This window comes from Solanum stenotomum, chromosome 3 (genome assembly GCF_019186545.1).
Source record: "Solanum stenotomum isolate F172 chromosome 3, ASM1918654v1, whole genome shotgun sequence".
NCBI lineage: Eukaryota > Viridiplantae > Streptophyta > Magnoliopsida > Solanales > Solanaceae > Solanum > Solanum stenotomum.
Window position 1 is genome coordinate 23,872,859 of NC_064284.1, and position 17,442 is coordinate 23,890,300.

Genomic DNA, 17,442 nt, shown 5'->3' on the forward strand with positions numbered 1-17,442 from the left:
CACACTCTATAGGATTTGAATCTACAACATCAGAATTTGGAGACCCGCGTTCTACCAAGCTGAATGAAATTAATTTGATAATACCTGCAAGAATAACGGAGTCTGACCATCAAAATTTGATTAGTTAATCTATACATCATCATAGAGATTTGCCCATTCATTATAGTAGAATATATACCCTAGAAAGAAAGACTCTTTCTTTCACCAAGCTCACCACACTTTAGGCCCCCGAAAAATAAGGCATCAAAATTATTCAATGTTAATATGTATAAATATAAATAATGTAATAGTTTCTTGTCAAGCTTTTATCAATCATTAGGTACATATTTTTAATTTTTTACTATTTTCTTAAAATAAAATTGATATAATTATAATTTAAAGTTGTGGGCAATTAAATTTCAATTACTTTATACTTTTTAAATTTATCTAATTCACTTCAATTTAAATCAATCATGTTTTGATATTGACTTTGTAAGATTTTCGATCTTCAATTCTTTGAGGTGTCTTCTTAAATATTTCAAGTTCAAACTAATTAGATTATCAAATAAAAAGTCTAAAAAGACATTGTCTTAACTTTGAATGTCTTCTAAAGCATAACAATCATTACAATATTGAAGATTTAGATCTGTTTTGTAATTAAAAGTAATACAAAATATTTATAAGTAAAAATGATACTCTAATTAACATAATAATGTTAAGTCTTAATTTTATTTTTAAATATTTCTACTACTTCTAAAATAATTTTGATAATTTGTATAGCAATTTACTCAATTGAAAAAGTTTCCTAAACTAAAATTAACAAGAATTTATCTAAGATATAAACATTTGTGAAGTTATATAACTTCCAATAATTTATATATGTATACTCCTACCTTACGAGTTATTACAAAAAAAATTACATTGTCAAAAATCAATTATCAAATTATAATCAACTTTCATATATTTTAATAATTTATGGAATAATATATATAAAATTAAATAAACATAATACATATTTTTTAAATTTTGGGTTTATTCATATTCTATTGAGTCGTTATTGTCCACACACTTATTTTAGATTTGATTAAACAAATAAATAATCAATCATTTAGCTTTTAAAAAATGGCACTGTTTGATTACGGAAATTATATTGTGAGCGTACAGTTGTTATTCCCAATACGATTTATGTAATTGAAAAGTGTCATTTTTTTATCATTCAAGTGTGAGTTTTAAATTATCCAGGTTGGTTTTTAAAATTATTTTGGTGGATTTTTTTAATTGTGAGTGTAAATTAAATAAATTTTAAGTAAGTCGTTAAGATTATAACATGTGTCCTTTCACCAATTCAAAGAATATATTTATTCCAAATATTAGACGGTAAAATCACAAATATCTTAAACATACAACGAAAATTATTTAAATATCATTTTATAATAATACAGAAGTATGTTTGTCCTTTTTCCTTTTATATAATACTCCCTTATTTTATGACTGAAAGTTGCTTCATTATTTAAATTTATAAAATAAATGTGATTTGATTTATTTCTATCATATAAAATTATAAATAACATAAATTAATTCAAACTTGAGTTGGATCCAAGAATATTGATGGCATCTCAAATGTGATAATTTAATATATTTTCTTAAGTAGGAGTTAATTGGTTGCTTGAAATTTTTGTAACTTATAAATAGAGAATTTGGTTTAGTATTATTTTATAAGTTATATTGCTATTTTAAAATGTTGTATTAAAATTATATACCACATGAAATAAAGTTTTTCTTACCTTTGTTTTTCAAACATAATTTTTTGAGTTTAATTATTGAAATATCTAGCTACTTGAGAATCTAAATTATATTTAATAATTCTGCTTGTTATTCTTCCATTGTTCCATTTCCTTATTGTTAAATATGATTTTAATCACATGATCTTATACAAATAATATAGAATCGAAAAAAAAAGAAGCATTCTCATTGTTGACGACATCCTTATTTTTTTCAAATAAGGCATAATGTCGTGGGGACTCCAAAAATCAATTTAAAATAATTTTAAGAAAAAATTAAGAATCGCCACCCGATTTTAAGAAAATTTGAAAACTTATTCATTAACAATTAGTCTAGAAAATCATTATATTTTAAGTAATGGTTTAAGTGATTTCAAATGGAAGATATTAGCACTCTTCAAAATCCACAATTGTGGGTCCTAATTGAATTTAGTTTTTCAATTGAGGAGATAAAGATATTGCACTATTATAATAAACATGAAATATATATATATATATATAAAGAATAAAGTAAAATAATAATATGATAAACAACTTAATGTTTATCATCAATAAAAAGGGTTGAATGACCATTTATGCAATTTTTTTGTGTAAGAAATATAATCTAATGGACATTATGTTTAATTTGCCCCTTTTTTAAAAAATTATATTCTTCAATGTCCTACAAATTACAGCAGTTGTTGGATTAGTAGTCTTCAAATCCTCAACAGAATCATACAACCTAACAAATTCCTCTATGGAATTACCAATAGGATCATTCACACCTTTTAATTTTACCCTCGCTTTTGATGTGACTTGGATTTCTCAAATTCGTAAATCGAAATGTTGTTGCAATGCACAAGTCAGAGGACAACTTGTAAAATAAACTAAAACTCCATCCCCAGATTCCAGACTCACTGCTTAGTGCAATATAGAACCAACTTTATGTGTTATATAATTCAAGACATAATGCCTTTTGGCATTTGAAAAAAAAAAAAACAAGAGACTGAAACAAAAATTCAAGCTCTAAGGTTAAGAAATTGTGATACTACATACATTTGCTTTCTTTCTATTTTTTTCCCTTTTTGGAAAGTATTACAGGGAACACATCTCATCTCTTGACTTCACAGTAGGGGGGAAAAAATTATGTACGATATGGGAGTAGATGTGTATATCTTCCTCAAAGAATCTGCACGAATGAAGAGTATAGCCTGTTTTTACTTTAATGCTGCATTCTGGCAGAAACCTTAACAGGGCAACCCCCAGAATCCAGTAATATCAGGTGGACAGATATTTACTTTGGCGTAGGCTAATTAATATGTAGTCTAGAATAACTGGAAGTAAAGGCTAGTGGATCCATCACCAAACGATCTTAGATCAGCCGGTCTGACCAATGCTCTGCACAGAGGGCATGTTCTTTCTCTTTCAAACCTGATGAGAAGATGAATGAAGCTGTTCAGTAATTACAGGACACCAACTGTGGTAGCAATATGTAGATATATAGGTCTTCTCCACATTTATAAGATGTATTGTAGCAACCATGAAATAAAGCAAAGAAGTTGGTGATAAATGAAGTGGGAAGACAATAAATCAATAAATTGTTCATCTGTTTCTGTTTCATGTACAGCATCAACTTTTTTGAATGAAAAGTTTCTACTCTGCGAATCATGCATATTAATGCTGCTGTTTGTTTCTCCGTTTCTTTTTTCTGGTTTACCTAGTATGCATATAGTTTGCACAATTGACAGACTACATCTGCCACTGGCAATGCCTAATGGTCCAGATAAGAAAGTAAGAGATAAACGATGTATTTTGAGGTGAAAAGTCCACCGCACAGATAAAAATATACCTTCAGTTTCTTAAATTTTGATGGAAGGAAAGAAAAGAAATTTGCAGTAGAGAAAAAAATAAAGTAACAAAGTACGCAGCCAGAAAGATAAAAAACATCAGCTCAAACATCAAAAACAATTAGGCCAATTACAAAAAAAGAAATGCATTGCCAAGTTATCCATGATCAGCAAACATAGCAATAGTTACATAAAACAAACCACCTTGGATTTTCCATGCTTCCTCTTAGAATAATTTGCATTATAGCATCAAACTTCTCTATCCAAATTTTATTCTAATAATAGCAGAAGGAAATATCCAAAAATAAATACTGACAGTTTCTAATTTTTTCCATTCAAGTAAAAATTCTTGAATAAAAGTGACCCCCTTCAAAATTAGGACTGACACACACAAGATAATTGACAATGTTAAAAATAAAGTCACTTCATTCTTGTTATGTTAGAAAAAATAGTATATGCAAAGCACTTGGAAATGCATTTATCAAACTAGAGGGGGGTTTCCTGCAGAAAGTGCTTCAGAAATACTTACCATTCTGAGACACAGTCTTCACAGAAGAGGTGTTTGCAACGTAACAAAATTGGTGCATGCATCTTCTCCTGGCAAATAGCGCACAGATCACCAGCCGCATTCACCTGGATAAACATTTTAAAAGCAGAGATCACACAAGAGCTTTCAAGTAAAAATCAAAATCTATAAAGAAAATGTATAACGGAACGATTCTCCCCCTCCCTCTAAAAAAAAGATATCTTACTGCTCCAACTTTATCACTACCTCTACGGAAAACAGACAAATTAGCCTTCCACGTTCCAGCTACTTCTAGGGAGCTACTGATTGCAATTAACAAATTAACCCAAGGAATAGCTAGAAAAAAGAGAAAAATCCTGAAATTTCAGCTTGAAAAAATCCAGCGTTATCCTTAAGATTACCAACTTATATTAAGCCAAAGACGGCTTTCTAAAATACTTCTAGCTGAAACTATTTATTTTCTAGAGAAGTCCTAGCTTTAACTCAACAATTACTTCTGAATTTGATGATTCTAGATTTCAAATCACACTCTCCACAATCTTGACTTGGATATGTAACAAAGACAAAATCCAGAAATATCCTATTAACATAATTAAAGCATGAGGCCTCTACACAACAAAATGTTAACATATTTGCTTTGGCGTGCCCTGCTTGTTTGGATGCATGAACTAGGGATGGAATGGTCATTTCAGTGTTGAAACAATTTCATCTACTTGGAGATTCACGGTTAACTTTCCTTAGAGTAAAGCCAAATCAAATAAGAATATGCACCATTTTATAATCATCAGATACTCCCTCTATTTCAATTTATTTGACATTAGTTTGAATCGGCACGGAGTCAAAGAAAAAAATGAAGAGTTTTGAAACTTGTGGTCTTAAACATGCCATATCATTTGTGTTACTACGAACTTTTAAAACTAACGGCCAGACATGCCATAACATTTGTCTGGATATGAAAAGTTCTCATCAAGTGTAATGTTAATTTTTTTAGGTATAGAAACGGGTCGTTCTTTTTGGAACGGATTAATAAGGAAATAATGTCACATAAGCTAGAACAGATGGAATAAATTTTATATTGCTTCTTTGTTAACACAAAGCTTGTCAACACACTGTTGTGTGCATGTATAAGGCCAACAAAGAAGAAATTTAGAACGTATTTTAGCATTTGTAACACAACTTCAATTTTATCAAGTTGGACGCACTTGGAAAAACTGATAAAAAGCATAAACTGGTCAATCATTAAAGTAATAGAATTGCTCCAGCACTCTACTGAAGCAATGGGAAGTTGATGGGAAATGACAATAAAACTTCTTATCAAACCACAGAAGAACGAAAAGAATAACAACCCTCGAACAAAACCCCATCATTCTCCAAGAAAGGGGTAATAATGTGTAGTATTTGTTACATTTCTAACAAGTAAAGTTTTCAAATATCTGACACCTCCTTGTTGTAAATATCATTGCTCCTAAGAATAAGTATTAACAAGCAGGGAGCAAAGAAGTAACGACATTATACCTGCTCAGGTGTGGCATGAGACCCATAATGGACTTCCTTTTTTGACAATGCCTTCAAAGCAGTATAGAATGATTTTACCTAAACAACATAAACTGACTAGTGAGTACAAAGGAGAGCAGGAAGAACCAATGCCAAAAACATATTTTCGAAAAACACAAAATATTGAGGTAGTGTGGGAAGAGGGGAGGTTTCCCATGAAAAACTTGATATCATTAAGGAAAAACAAGATTTGTTCAGCAGAATAAGATTAGTTCTAGAAAGACCTTACCTTCTCAACAATGGAGGTAAGCTTAAACGTTAAGTACAATCCCGTTGTCAGTGATGAGAAAAGGCTTCCATATTCTTTATTGAGAAAGAATCTATACCATACAGGAGTTGGTAACAAGGCACGGTATAACAACAGCATGTACTCCACCAGAGTCAGGATTTGACCCTACAAGACAAACGGAGTTCAATTTTCTTGCAAAAAAAAATAAAATGGGAGAAAAATCACTAAATTAACCACATCAGAAACTGCTTTATACTCTACCTGTCTACGAAAGTTGTGGCCCCTGCCATTCTTGTAATACATAAGCAGCACCAACTTCAAAGCCATTGCTGCCTGCCGCACCATGGTATCTGGAAACAACAATAAATAAGGATCAATTCTTTCTGAGACTTTAATGTAACAGCTTTATACTCCCGAGAAAAGGATAGAACAGCATGTATATTGCATATAATACGTGAGCAACAGGAGCACTAGGCAGGTCAAGAACCATACCATTTACCAGGATGATGAAAATAGCATGCCAGAAAGGTGGGATGACCTTCGGAGGAACCATTAGTAATGGATAGAAAAGGTCATCATTGTGATACCACCAGTAGATTCCAATAACATGTATCACAAAAACCACAAAATAACCAACAAGGACATCTATTTTTCTCTCTCCCTGCAAAATTCAGAATTCATTATGGCAGGATTCTCAGTGTTCCTTAATCTTTCTATTGAAGATAGATGAAAATGAATGTTGCAATAGAAAGTAAACAGACTACAATTCAGCAAATGGAGCATATATTGCACCTTTAAAGCTGTCTGCTTCCGAAGAATGTCATTTGACTTGAACATGACGGCAGTTATCCAAATTGTGACAAAGAAACCTGCACTCCGAGATTAGAAAAATAATGAAGAATGTGATTTGGCATAAATGACAGTTCACATGATATACATGTTTTTACAATTCCAAAAACAGAAGCAGAATACATGAATCTGAAACAGGTAGAAATAAGACAGGAACACTTGCAACCAATTGAAAAAGCAATCCCAAGTCTTCACATGAAAATAGACAATCAAGAATTGTTTGGAAATATTTGCATCAGTGCAATTTGGGTTAACCTAATACAGTCACCTTTTTTCTTCTCTTAGGGATGGTGTTTAGCTTAGAGATATCCCAAGGAGAAGAAAAGAAAAAGAACCAAGCTTATCAGGCATGAGTCAATTTAAATTGTCAATCATAATGCACTCTCCATGTAACAAAGGCAACAAGTGGCCCATCTACCTTGTTCTTATCTGATAAACTAAGCATTTATCAAACAGCCACCCCAAATAAAATGCCTATTTCTTTTAAAAGTTTTGTAAGATTCATTTGGTTTCAAATGCATCAGTCTGGGGAAAGTACCACCGGCAACTCTAGTAAATCTTGTTAGATAGCAAAAACTAAATATATGCTGTTAAACATCTCAGGGAGGTGGCCTAATAAAAAACTAAGCATACAGAAGGAGAAAGACAAAGGCTAAGTTACACTCTCAAAGTCCTTATATTTCAAAAGGCATCAGCTATGCAGCCGTCCTTATTCTGCCTATTTATATGGAAAGGCAGAGAGCTTTAATGCTCCCTGATTTAATATCAGTAAACTGACTGCAATGGGATTCATATGACAATCCTAAATGCAAACAAATGGCAATAAAGAGGCCCATACCTTTCTGTGTACATATATGAGCTAATTTATTTCTGTATTACTTTATAGTTACTATTCAAGAACCACAGAAACCCCAAAACACTGAAAGCAGCACAATTTCCCGAAATGAGTATGAGTGGTCATTAAACAAGCATTACCACTTTCACCATCAAAATCCTTTCATACTCAACAACTTCTCAAAAAAAAAGCATATAAGTTCCTAACTAATTTCATGAAACGCGTTTAAGGGAGGAATTGGATGCGATTCTGGGAGTTACTCCGTGCACCGAGAAGGTTTTCATCGGCGGAAATTTCAATGGCCACATTGGGGCAAGTCCTAATTATTTTGACGATGTGCACGTCAACAGTGGTTTTGGGGTTAGAAACTATGATGGAACCTTGCTATTGAATTTTGCTAGAGCTTTTGAGTTGGTAATTGCTAATTCGTGCTTTCTGGAGAAGGATGATCACTTACCTTTCGTAGTGTGGTGGCAAAGACTTTGATAGACTACTTGCTTATGAGGAAAGGCGACAAAAGGTTTTTGTAAGGATTGCAAAGTTATTCCGAGTGAGAATCTTTCTACTCAACATAAGCTTTTGGTGATGGACTTGGAGATTAAGCGAGGGAGGAGGAAGAAGTTATATGTCTGGCCTATGATTAAATTGGGGGGGGTTGACACCTAACCTCTCCCGTGTAATTGTGGAGAAGTTGACGGGCGTTGGGAACTTGGAGGAGTAGTGAGGATGCAGGAAGTATGTGGGAAAAGACAGTTGGTTGCATTAGACAAAAGCTAGAGAGGTGCTAGGGGTGTCGAAAGGTAACTTTGGTGGATACCGAAGGGATTGGTGGTGGAATGGAGAAGTTCAAGGCAAAGTGAAGCAAAAAAGGTTGCGTATACGAAGTGGGTGGCCTGCATGGATGAAGACAAGGAACATGAGAATAGGGAAATTTATAAGGCGGCAAAGACGGAGGCTAAGTTAGTGGTTACAGCTGCTAAGACGGTAGCTTTTGAGAGACTGTATATTGAACTAGGAGATATAGGCGGAGATAAGAAGATGTACAGGCTTGCGAAGGCGAGGGAGAGTAAGGCCCAAGACTTGGATCAACCGAGGTGTATCAAGGACAAAGACGACAAGGTGTTAACAGAGGAGACCCTCGTTAAGCAAAGATGGTAAGCGTACTTTCACAACCTTTTGAACGAAGAAGGGGACAGAGACATTATGATGGGTGAATTGGAGCATTCTGAGAGACTTCGGGACTTCGGGTATTGTAGGCGTATTAAGGTTGAGGAAGTGAAGTGTGCTATTAGTATAATAAGCAGGGAAAAGGCGACGATGAGATCCCGATGGAGTTTTGGAAGAGCACGAATAGAGCAGATCTGGAGTGGCTAACTAGCTTGTTCAATGTTATTTTTCAGACGGCTAAGATGCCCAAGGAACAGAGGTGTAGTACAATAGTTTTGTTGTACAAGAATATGGGTGATATCCAAAATTGTTAAGTCACACTATGAAAGTTTGGGAGAGAGTGGTGGAGATGAGAGTGAGAAGGGGTGTGTCTATTCCTGAGAATTAGTTTGGAATCATACATAGGTGATCGATCACATAAGCTATCCATCTTATAAGGAGACTGATGGAAAAAATATTGAGAAAGGAAGAGGGACTTACATCTGGTGTTCATTGACCTTGAGAAGGCCTACGATAAAGTCCCGAGGAAAGGCAAAAGGTGTACCGATGACCTACGTTAGGGTGATAAAGGACACGTATGAAAGAGCTAAAACGCGGGTAAGAATAGTGGGAGGAGACTTGGGAGGCTACACCAGGGGTCGACTCTTAGTCTGTTTCTATTTGCCTTGGTGATGGATATATTGACGCGAGACACTCAAGATGAGGTGTCGTGGTGTTTGTTATTTGCGGATAACATAGTAATGATTGATGAGACGTGCAATGGAGTGAATGCTAAGTTAGAGGCGTGGAGACAAACTTTGGAGGCTATAGGGTTTAGGTTGAGCAAGACAAAGACAGAATATGTGGAGTGCAAATTCAATGATGCGAAGCATGAGGTAGGCATGAAAGTGAGGCTTGACACACGAAATATCCCCAAGAGAGATAGATTCAAGTGTCTTGGGTTTATAATCCAGGGGAATGTGGACATCGACGATGATATCACACAATGTATTGGTGCGGTGTGGATGAAGTGGAGGCTTGCTTCTGGAGTCTAGTGTGATGGAAAGGTACCACTGAAACTCAAAGGCAATAATTTACAAGGTGGTGGCTAGACCGACTTTGTTTTATTGGGTGGAGTGTTGGTCAGTCAAGAACTCTCATGTCCAGAAGATGCATGTTGCGGAAATGAAGATATTGAGGTGGATGTGTAGTCCGAGTAGGAGCGATTAGCTTAGAAATGAGGATATCCGGAATAAGGTGGGTGTGGCCTCCGTGGTGGACAAGATGAGGGAAGCGAGACTGAGATGTTTTGGACAAGTAAAGAGGATATGCATTAGATGCACCAGTGAGGAGGTACGGCAGGTTGGCTCTAGAGGGCACAATGAGAGGCAGATGTAGGCCGAAGAAGTATTGAGGAGAGGTGATAAAACAAGACATGACGTAGTTTCAAGTTACTAAGGACATGCCGCAGCTTCAGGTTACTGAGGACATGATGCTAGATAGAAGGGTGTGGAGGACTCCCATTAGGGTAGAAGAGTAGTAGGTAGTGTAGTGTAGTGTCTTACTTTGGATGGCTGGCGTTTGCGATGGAACTAGTGTATAATTGTAGGTCTTTTTTTTTTTTACCTGTATCGTTGTTGTTTATGGTGTTTCGATTATCACGTGATTTTATTGTTGTTTTCGCTACCTTTGCAATGTTTCTTGTTATTTGCTATATTCTCTACATTGTCTCCTTTTTGTTTTTACTGGAATTTGTTGCACTTGAGTCAAGAGTCCTTCGGAAACAGCCTCTCTATATCCACGAGGTAGTGGTAAGGTCTCGTATATTCTACCCTCCCCAGACCTCACTTGTGGGACTTCACTGGGTATGTTGTTTTTGTTGTATCATTTCTTTATCCTGGAAACAGTCCCAGTCCTAGAATCAATAGCTCAATATATTGCAGTTGTTAGTACATAGAAACACCAAAAAACAATTAAAGAAAAAATATCCAATAAAGGCTTCTGTAACACCAAGACCTGATATGCGGATAGCAAAGCAGCCAATAAATGGCACTAGTGAGCTAAGTCCCAACCTTCATTTGTACTCACTAGGCACTCAAGCCTTGCAAATGCTAAGATAATGTATATAACCTCCATATACAGATTTACTTGTTCATACATTAATATTGAAGTTACTATTGTTACATAAGGTTACTCAGTTTGCTTGTTCAATGTGTGCGTATTCCTTCTTATCTGCCACAGCATACACATATATACAAGAATATGATTGCATATCACCCAAAAAACTGCATCTACACCTAAATATTGCACATTACACAGATTGCTGATAGCCACAATTTCTTTGAGAGTGGAAAAGAAAATGTACCTTGCAAATGCTGGCGTATGAAAACAAACAAGAGAAGAAGGGAAAATGGAAGAATCTGCTCAATCCACCTAGCAACTTGCTGTATATCAAATCTTTGGTACGAAGAATCCCTACTAGCATTACCAGCATCATCATCAGGCACCGTGGACGACGCGTCCACACCAGAACCCCTTTCCTCAACAGAGCCCCCTTCATCACCATCATCTTCATACTCGTCCCCTATCCCTTGATTCTCCCCAGTACTAATTATCCTAATTGAAACCTCCCCACTGCTACTATTACCTCCACCAACATTGCTACTGGATTCAGCGTCGGTAGTAACAGTATCATCAGCTACAAGAGGGTCCGTTTCTGGGTTATCGGGTCGAACCGTAAAGAGTCCGGAATACTCGAGCAAAGTGGAAACAGGGGATTGGAAGAACCGGAGCGGTGTGAATTGTACTCCAAAAGTCGTCAAATTGGAACTTGTGGGAGATGAAGGAGAACCATTTGCATTCTCAGAAGTATCCATCAAAAGGGTCAGTCGGTGATTGTGTAATTTGTATTGATCCAAGAATGGCTTTTATGGGGTATTACTTGAAGATGAAGAATAGGGTATGTATGACACAAGAATCTCACAAAGAAATGTTCAAATTGTAAGAGAAGTCAGATGAGTGAGAAATCTTGAAATAAAAGTACTATTAAATCTAACAAACGTAAAGAAAATTGATGTTCAGATACTGACAGAAGAATAAAATATCAGAGAAAGATCAAAAGAACAGTGCCTTTTTAGCAGAAGAGAGTTATACAGAGAGGGGATTTAGGGGGATGAAGCATTAAGCATTAACGTGTAACGTAATTTTTCTTTCTTTTTAGAGACAAATATCTTCAACATAACATAAATTATTACTACTCTCGTTCACTTTTGATTATCATAATTTTCATTTTTAGTTAGAATTAAGTTGTAAGAACTTTAACTAACATTTTACAATGTATTTTTTCATCATATTGATAGGCAAAAAAATTACAATTTATAGTATTTTTCGTATAGCATTTGAATATCTAATTTTTTTGTTTAAAATATCGAATTAATATAATCTAATTTAACTTTAAAAATTAGTCAAATTGACTTTCAAAAAGCGCAACTTGACAATGAAAAGTGGACGGAGGTAGTAGTTTCTTAAAAATATTTATCTACTTGACTTACTAAATTTAGATACAGCTTTGATCTTACAATAAATACTTTCTAAACTCTTGTAAGAGTATATGAGGCTATCCAAACTCTTATAGGAATACAAAGTTTTTAATAAAAAGTCTAGATAAGTGTTGAAAATATTTCTAAACTTGGTAAAAATTTGGAGTGTATTTCACTCATGTAACAAGATTCTGAATATATTTAAGTTCAGTTAATCAAGTTAAAGGGTGTTTTCAAGATTGTCATTTAAGAATATGTTGAATACTATTCTTTTTGTTTACGATAAAGAGCAAAGTGTGTGCGCGTTGAATAAGAGTTACATATTTGCTTGCGTAAACGGTCCGTTTGGAAAAATTCTCATACGCGGCGAAGAAATATATAATATGATAAAGGTGCACATCTTGTAACAACTTGCTTGTTATTACATCAATAAATTCAGGGCATTAATACTTGTTTAACTCTTAGAATTTTCAAATAAATACTGAGTTTAAATGCTTCAAGTAATGAAGAAATGTTTAAAAAGGGAAAAGCTTAAATCTATTCCTTAGCTATGCAAAATTGTCTGATTTGTTTCATCCATTAATAGTTGAGAAAAATGAGAAAGAAATATTTTTTTTTTGCAAGGAATGGGAAGGGGACGACCTCGACAAGGATCAATTGTTGTTCTAATGTTTTCAAATAAAAAAAAAATTATAAACTGAAAAATAGAATTAACCGAGAATACAAAGTTCATTGTGTGTCCTTAAGGAATTTAATCTCATAATTGTATTCAAGGTTATGGATTACTTTCTCTCACGATAAAACAATTATATATGTTGTAGGAATTGTAGTACCTCAAATATCCACAAGAAAAGATGCAGAAAAAATTGATTCAAAAACGAAGGAAAAACCTCCCTATTTATAGCCAAAAATCTTAGTTGAAATGGTGAAAATCCCATCGGCAATGCCCAAAACAACCCAAGACGTGGAATCAACGGTCAGAACTTATTCAAATCCCCCGAGATACAAATCAAATATGCCCTAGATTACAAAAATACTCAAAACACTAATCTGAGGTCATCTTGACAAAAATATTATCATGGTCAATCATATTCCTTAAACTTAAATATTACTCCCTCTTTCCAATTTATGTGACTTACTTTCCTTTTTAGTCCGTCCCAAAAAGAATAACACATTTATGTATTAAGTAACAATTTAACTATAAAATATCTATTTTACCTTTAATGAAATGATTTATAGCCACACAAATTTCTATTATTCATTTTGGACCACAAGTTTTAAAAAAAAAAAATTTTCTTAAACTCTGTGTCAAGTCAAACTACCTCACATAAAATGAAATGAAGGGAATACTAATCAACAAGCATTTGAAACACTCTCGAGCCTTTTGGGACCCGCAAAAACCATCCACACAAGTTGAAAATCACATTTTGGACCTAATGAAACCGTCAAAATTTAATTCTGAGCTCATTTACCATTTTGTTGACTTTAGCCGAATTTTCATTTCTCAAAATCCTAAAATTGATTTCCTTCTCCAAAACGCAATTACCTCAAATATCGTACTATCCATCCCGGCAAATCAAAATTCTCATAATAAAACAACGAAAAAAGTCTTCTCAAGGGAAAGGAGCCCAAATGCTCAAAACGACCGTATAGCAAATCGTTACATTTACATTTGCTATTATAATACTTTATTCATAATAGACAATGCCACCTTTCATTAGCAGATTCAGAATTTAAATTTTGAATTTTTGATTCTTTAATTCAACGTAATATTCGTAATACCAAAATTATGAAATTGCCATATCATGTATATTAAAATCTAGTAATATTTCATTTATTTATTGTGTAAAAAAAACTTGTTGAATTCAATCAAAACCACGTTAAATCCACACAGTAGGTAGAGCTAGCTTGGGGCTAGGGGGGGTCATCCAAACCCCCCCTCGGTTAATACATTATTTATATATATTTTAAATTATTTTTATGTATACATAGTACTATAATAGATGTTGAACCATACTTTAGATAGTTCGTGTGTTTACTCCTTCATATATTGAACATCCTTAGTGAAAATCCTTCTCCGATATTGACACCACCTCGACCGCTTTCTAAATAACACCAAGAAATATATATTGTTGTCTTTGTTTCAATTGTTTGGCTTGTATTGGGTTTCCAATTCCACAAAAAATAAAGTTACTTAAAAAAAATTCTAATAAAAGGCATTTCTCCCTTTAATAAATCTTACCTAATACGAATTTAAATTAGTATAGGTACGTTTCCCTTTGAGCTAATAATGCCAAACCGCTCAAAGACCTCAAGAAGTTTAAAGCTATCCAATAATAAACAAATGCTACTATTTTAAACTAGTGAACCACCACTTAAACTAGCAATTAACATGAATTAGTTTACAAGACTTATTTAAAGCATAATCATTATCACATATGTTAATAATTTATGGCAGATGGATACTATTATAGTGACTAATCATTTGCATTGCATTATTGGTTGTCACTTGTCAACGACAATTGATTGGGACATATCAGATTAAGAAAAGGAATTATTTGGCAAATATCTTAGTTTATAAGTATCTATATGTTTTATCACATAAAAACAATGAGTGATGCAAGCTAGAAAATATTATAAAATTGAGATGCACAAATTGCACCTTTTCCTCTTTTAATTTATATTTTTCAAAATGGACAAATTGCATTAATTTCCAGCTTAAAATTGACAAATTGTTTGCTAAAAAATTATAGAAATGTGATATTATTCCTTTGGAGCGGCCCACCTATTAATCAGGATTAGAGTGTAGTCTAAGCAAAGCCACGAAAAATCAAACACAACTCATTCAACTCATTTTGATCTAATCTATTTAAACTCATTAAAAATTGAATTGATATGTAATTCGAGTTGGCTCATGAGAAATTTTGTCAAAAAAAAATTAAAACTTTTTTTTTCAAGATATATTATATATAGTCATATAAAAAATAAAATAATTTTATTAGGTACTAAAATAGTTTAAAAGAATAAATAAAACATCTGAACTTAATAAAAATTAGATTGAATTGGGTTGGATCTTGAATCGTTATATAATTCATTACCTAACCCGTTTCGACCCAAACAAATTTAAATTTTATTAAATCTTAATCCAATTATTATCTTAACCCATCATGATTCACCTACATTTGCCCACCCCACCTAATTGTCACCCCAATATCAAAACACACTCAAAAGAAAGAGATTTCATCTATGATTCAGCCCATCTCCAACAAAAATGAAATGCATTCACCCAACTTCAATGTTATTAGAGTAACTTATTTTTCTAGATTATCATATTATGTTTGCTATAAATAATTAGTAATACCTATCCCTTCTATTTCACATTAATTGTACTACATCAAAAATAACTTTTAATGGCAATTAGTTATTGATAATAATTTAATTGCCACTAAATATTATGTTTACTAAAAATAATTATTTTTCCACTTAAATTTTCATTGAAAAATATTCACTCATAGATATTTGATTGAATCAGTATGAAAAGAAAAAAATAGTAATTGTTTCATATGAAAAAATTAGAAAACTTCATATTATTTCAATGAGAAACTATTTTCCACCATGCATTTCTCCATGAGCTAGTTTAGCAGGAAATTAAAAAAAAGCATGTTATATAACATCAATTTTCAGTGATTCATGATGAAAAAATATTTATTTCTGACAATATTATTATTTAATCCTTTGTTTGGTAGGATTTAAGTCAAAAGCTTGTAGCTATATGGTTTTCCCGTGTGGCAAGCAAGATATCCCTGTAAAAAAGGTTCCTATTAATAAAGTAACCATATGTATGCTAGGTTTTTTTTTAACACTGTATGTAGGAACTAGGAAGTATTATATTCTTAAACAAAAAAAAAAGGATTATATATTCTCTAAGATGCTAGTAACAGAGTGTTTCGATTTGACTTAAAAGTTGGCCAAATCTATTTTTAAATCAGTTTTTTACTTTTGAAAGTGTTTGACAAATATAAAAATAACTTAAAATAAGTCTAAAAAAATGACTTAAAATATGTTAGGAAGTGTTTGTCTAGGTTAAAAATAACTTAAAATATTCCCTATTTTTTATTTTTTGACTTAAAAATCATTTTAAGTTTGACTTTTTTTATTTTTAACTTAAAAATTGGTACTATTTTTAAGCCTATCCAAATGGGCTTTAAGTCATTTTTTTTTCCTTTCATAAAATTAAAGCTGTTTGTGTATATCTCTGTGCTAAAGGTTTAAGATGAAAATAAATTATCTACTAGTGATAATATTTATCTTTGGTTAAAATTTCTATGATACCCTGTTTATACTTTCCAATAGGAATATAGTATTTATTGAGCTTGAATTTGATTTTGCTTCAAGTATTTAAATAGCTTGATTTTAAATCTTTGTTTTGATTTTGATTTAAAGATTTAAATAGCTTGATTTTGAATTGAATTGTTCTCCACGAACACTCGGACAGACGTTGCCATGAATAATGACTTTAGATTCCACATTACAAATAAATAATTTTCAGCTTGAACACAATATGAATCTTTATTTGTTATGTTATATTGATCTTGTGTTTTGAATGATTCATATATATATATATATATATATATATATATATTACTTTAATTTAAAGATAAACACATATTATTATTATTATAATAACGTATATGTCTCTTAAGATTAACTATCATGCATGAAAAATAAAAATTAAACTAATACATATATTGAATCACATTATAATCAACACAAATGCAGTTAGAAATCACAAAACCTTGCTTCGACTCAAAAATAATTTTCTCATTTTTGGTTGAGTTAAATGTTTTGGAAATGTTTTCCAAATCAACTCATTTTCCACAAATTTAAGGAAAACGACTTCCCTTCAAAACTTAAGGAAAACATTTTCCAAAACTCTCTTCCAACTTCCAATTAAAAAAAAAATTATTGAAAAAATCAATTTATTTGGCCCCTACCCTCAAACCAGCCCCCCAACCACCACCCAAAAAAAAATAAAAATTAAAGTTTGTTTTTAAATTCAATATTTTTACCCCATCCTCACCCCTACCCCCACCCCCTACCCCCACCCCTCCCAAAAAAATATTAAAAGTTGTTTTTAAAAGATATTTCTAATTTCCATTTTTTATTTTTTTACACCCC

At 32.7% G+C, this 17,442-nt stretch overlaps 1 protein-coding gene across 1 annotated transcript; it reads right to left on the reverse strand.

The window, feature by feature from the left end:
- Positions 1-2,852: 2,852 nt before the first annotated feature.
- LOC125860746 (uncharacterized) lies at positions 2,853-11,921 on the reverse strand. Its single transcript, XM_049540766.1, has 8 exons — positions 11,091-11,921; positions 6,688-6,764; positions 6,388-6,556; positions 6,157-6,245; positions 5,896-6,060; positions 5,628-5,705; positions 4,116-4,219; positions 2,853-3,170 (listed from the first exon to the last, which is right to left on the reverse strand). Exons 1-8 carry the CDS (start codon positions 11,599-11,601, stop codon positions 3,065-3,067), a joined length of 1,299 nt encoding a protein of 432 aa, XP_049396723.1. The 5' UTR covers positions 11,602-11,921; the 3' UTR covers positions 2,853-3,064.
- Between the last annotated feature and the right edge of the window lie 5,521 nt (positions 11,922-17,442).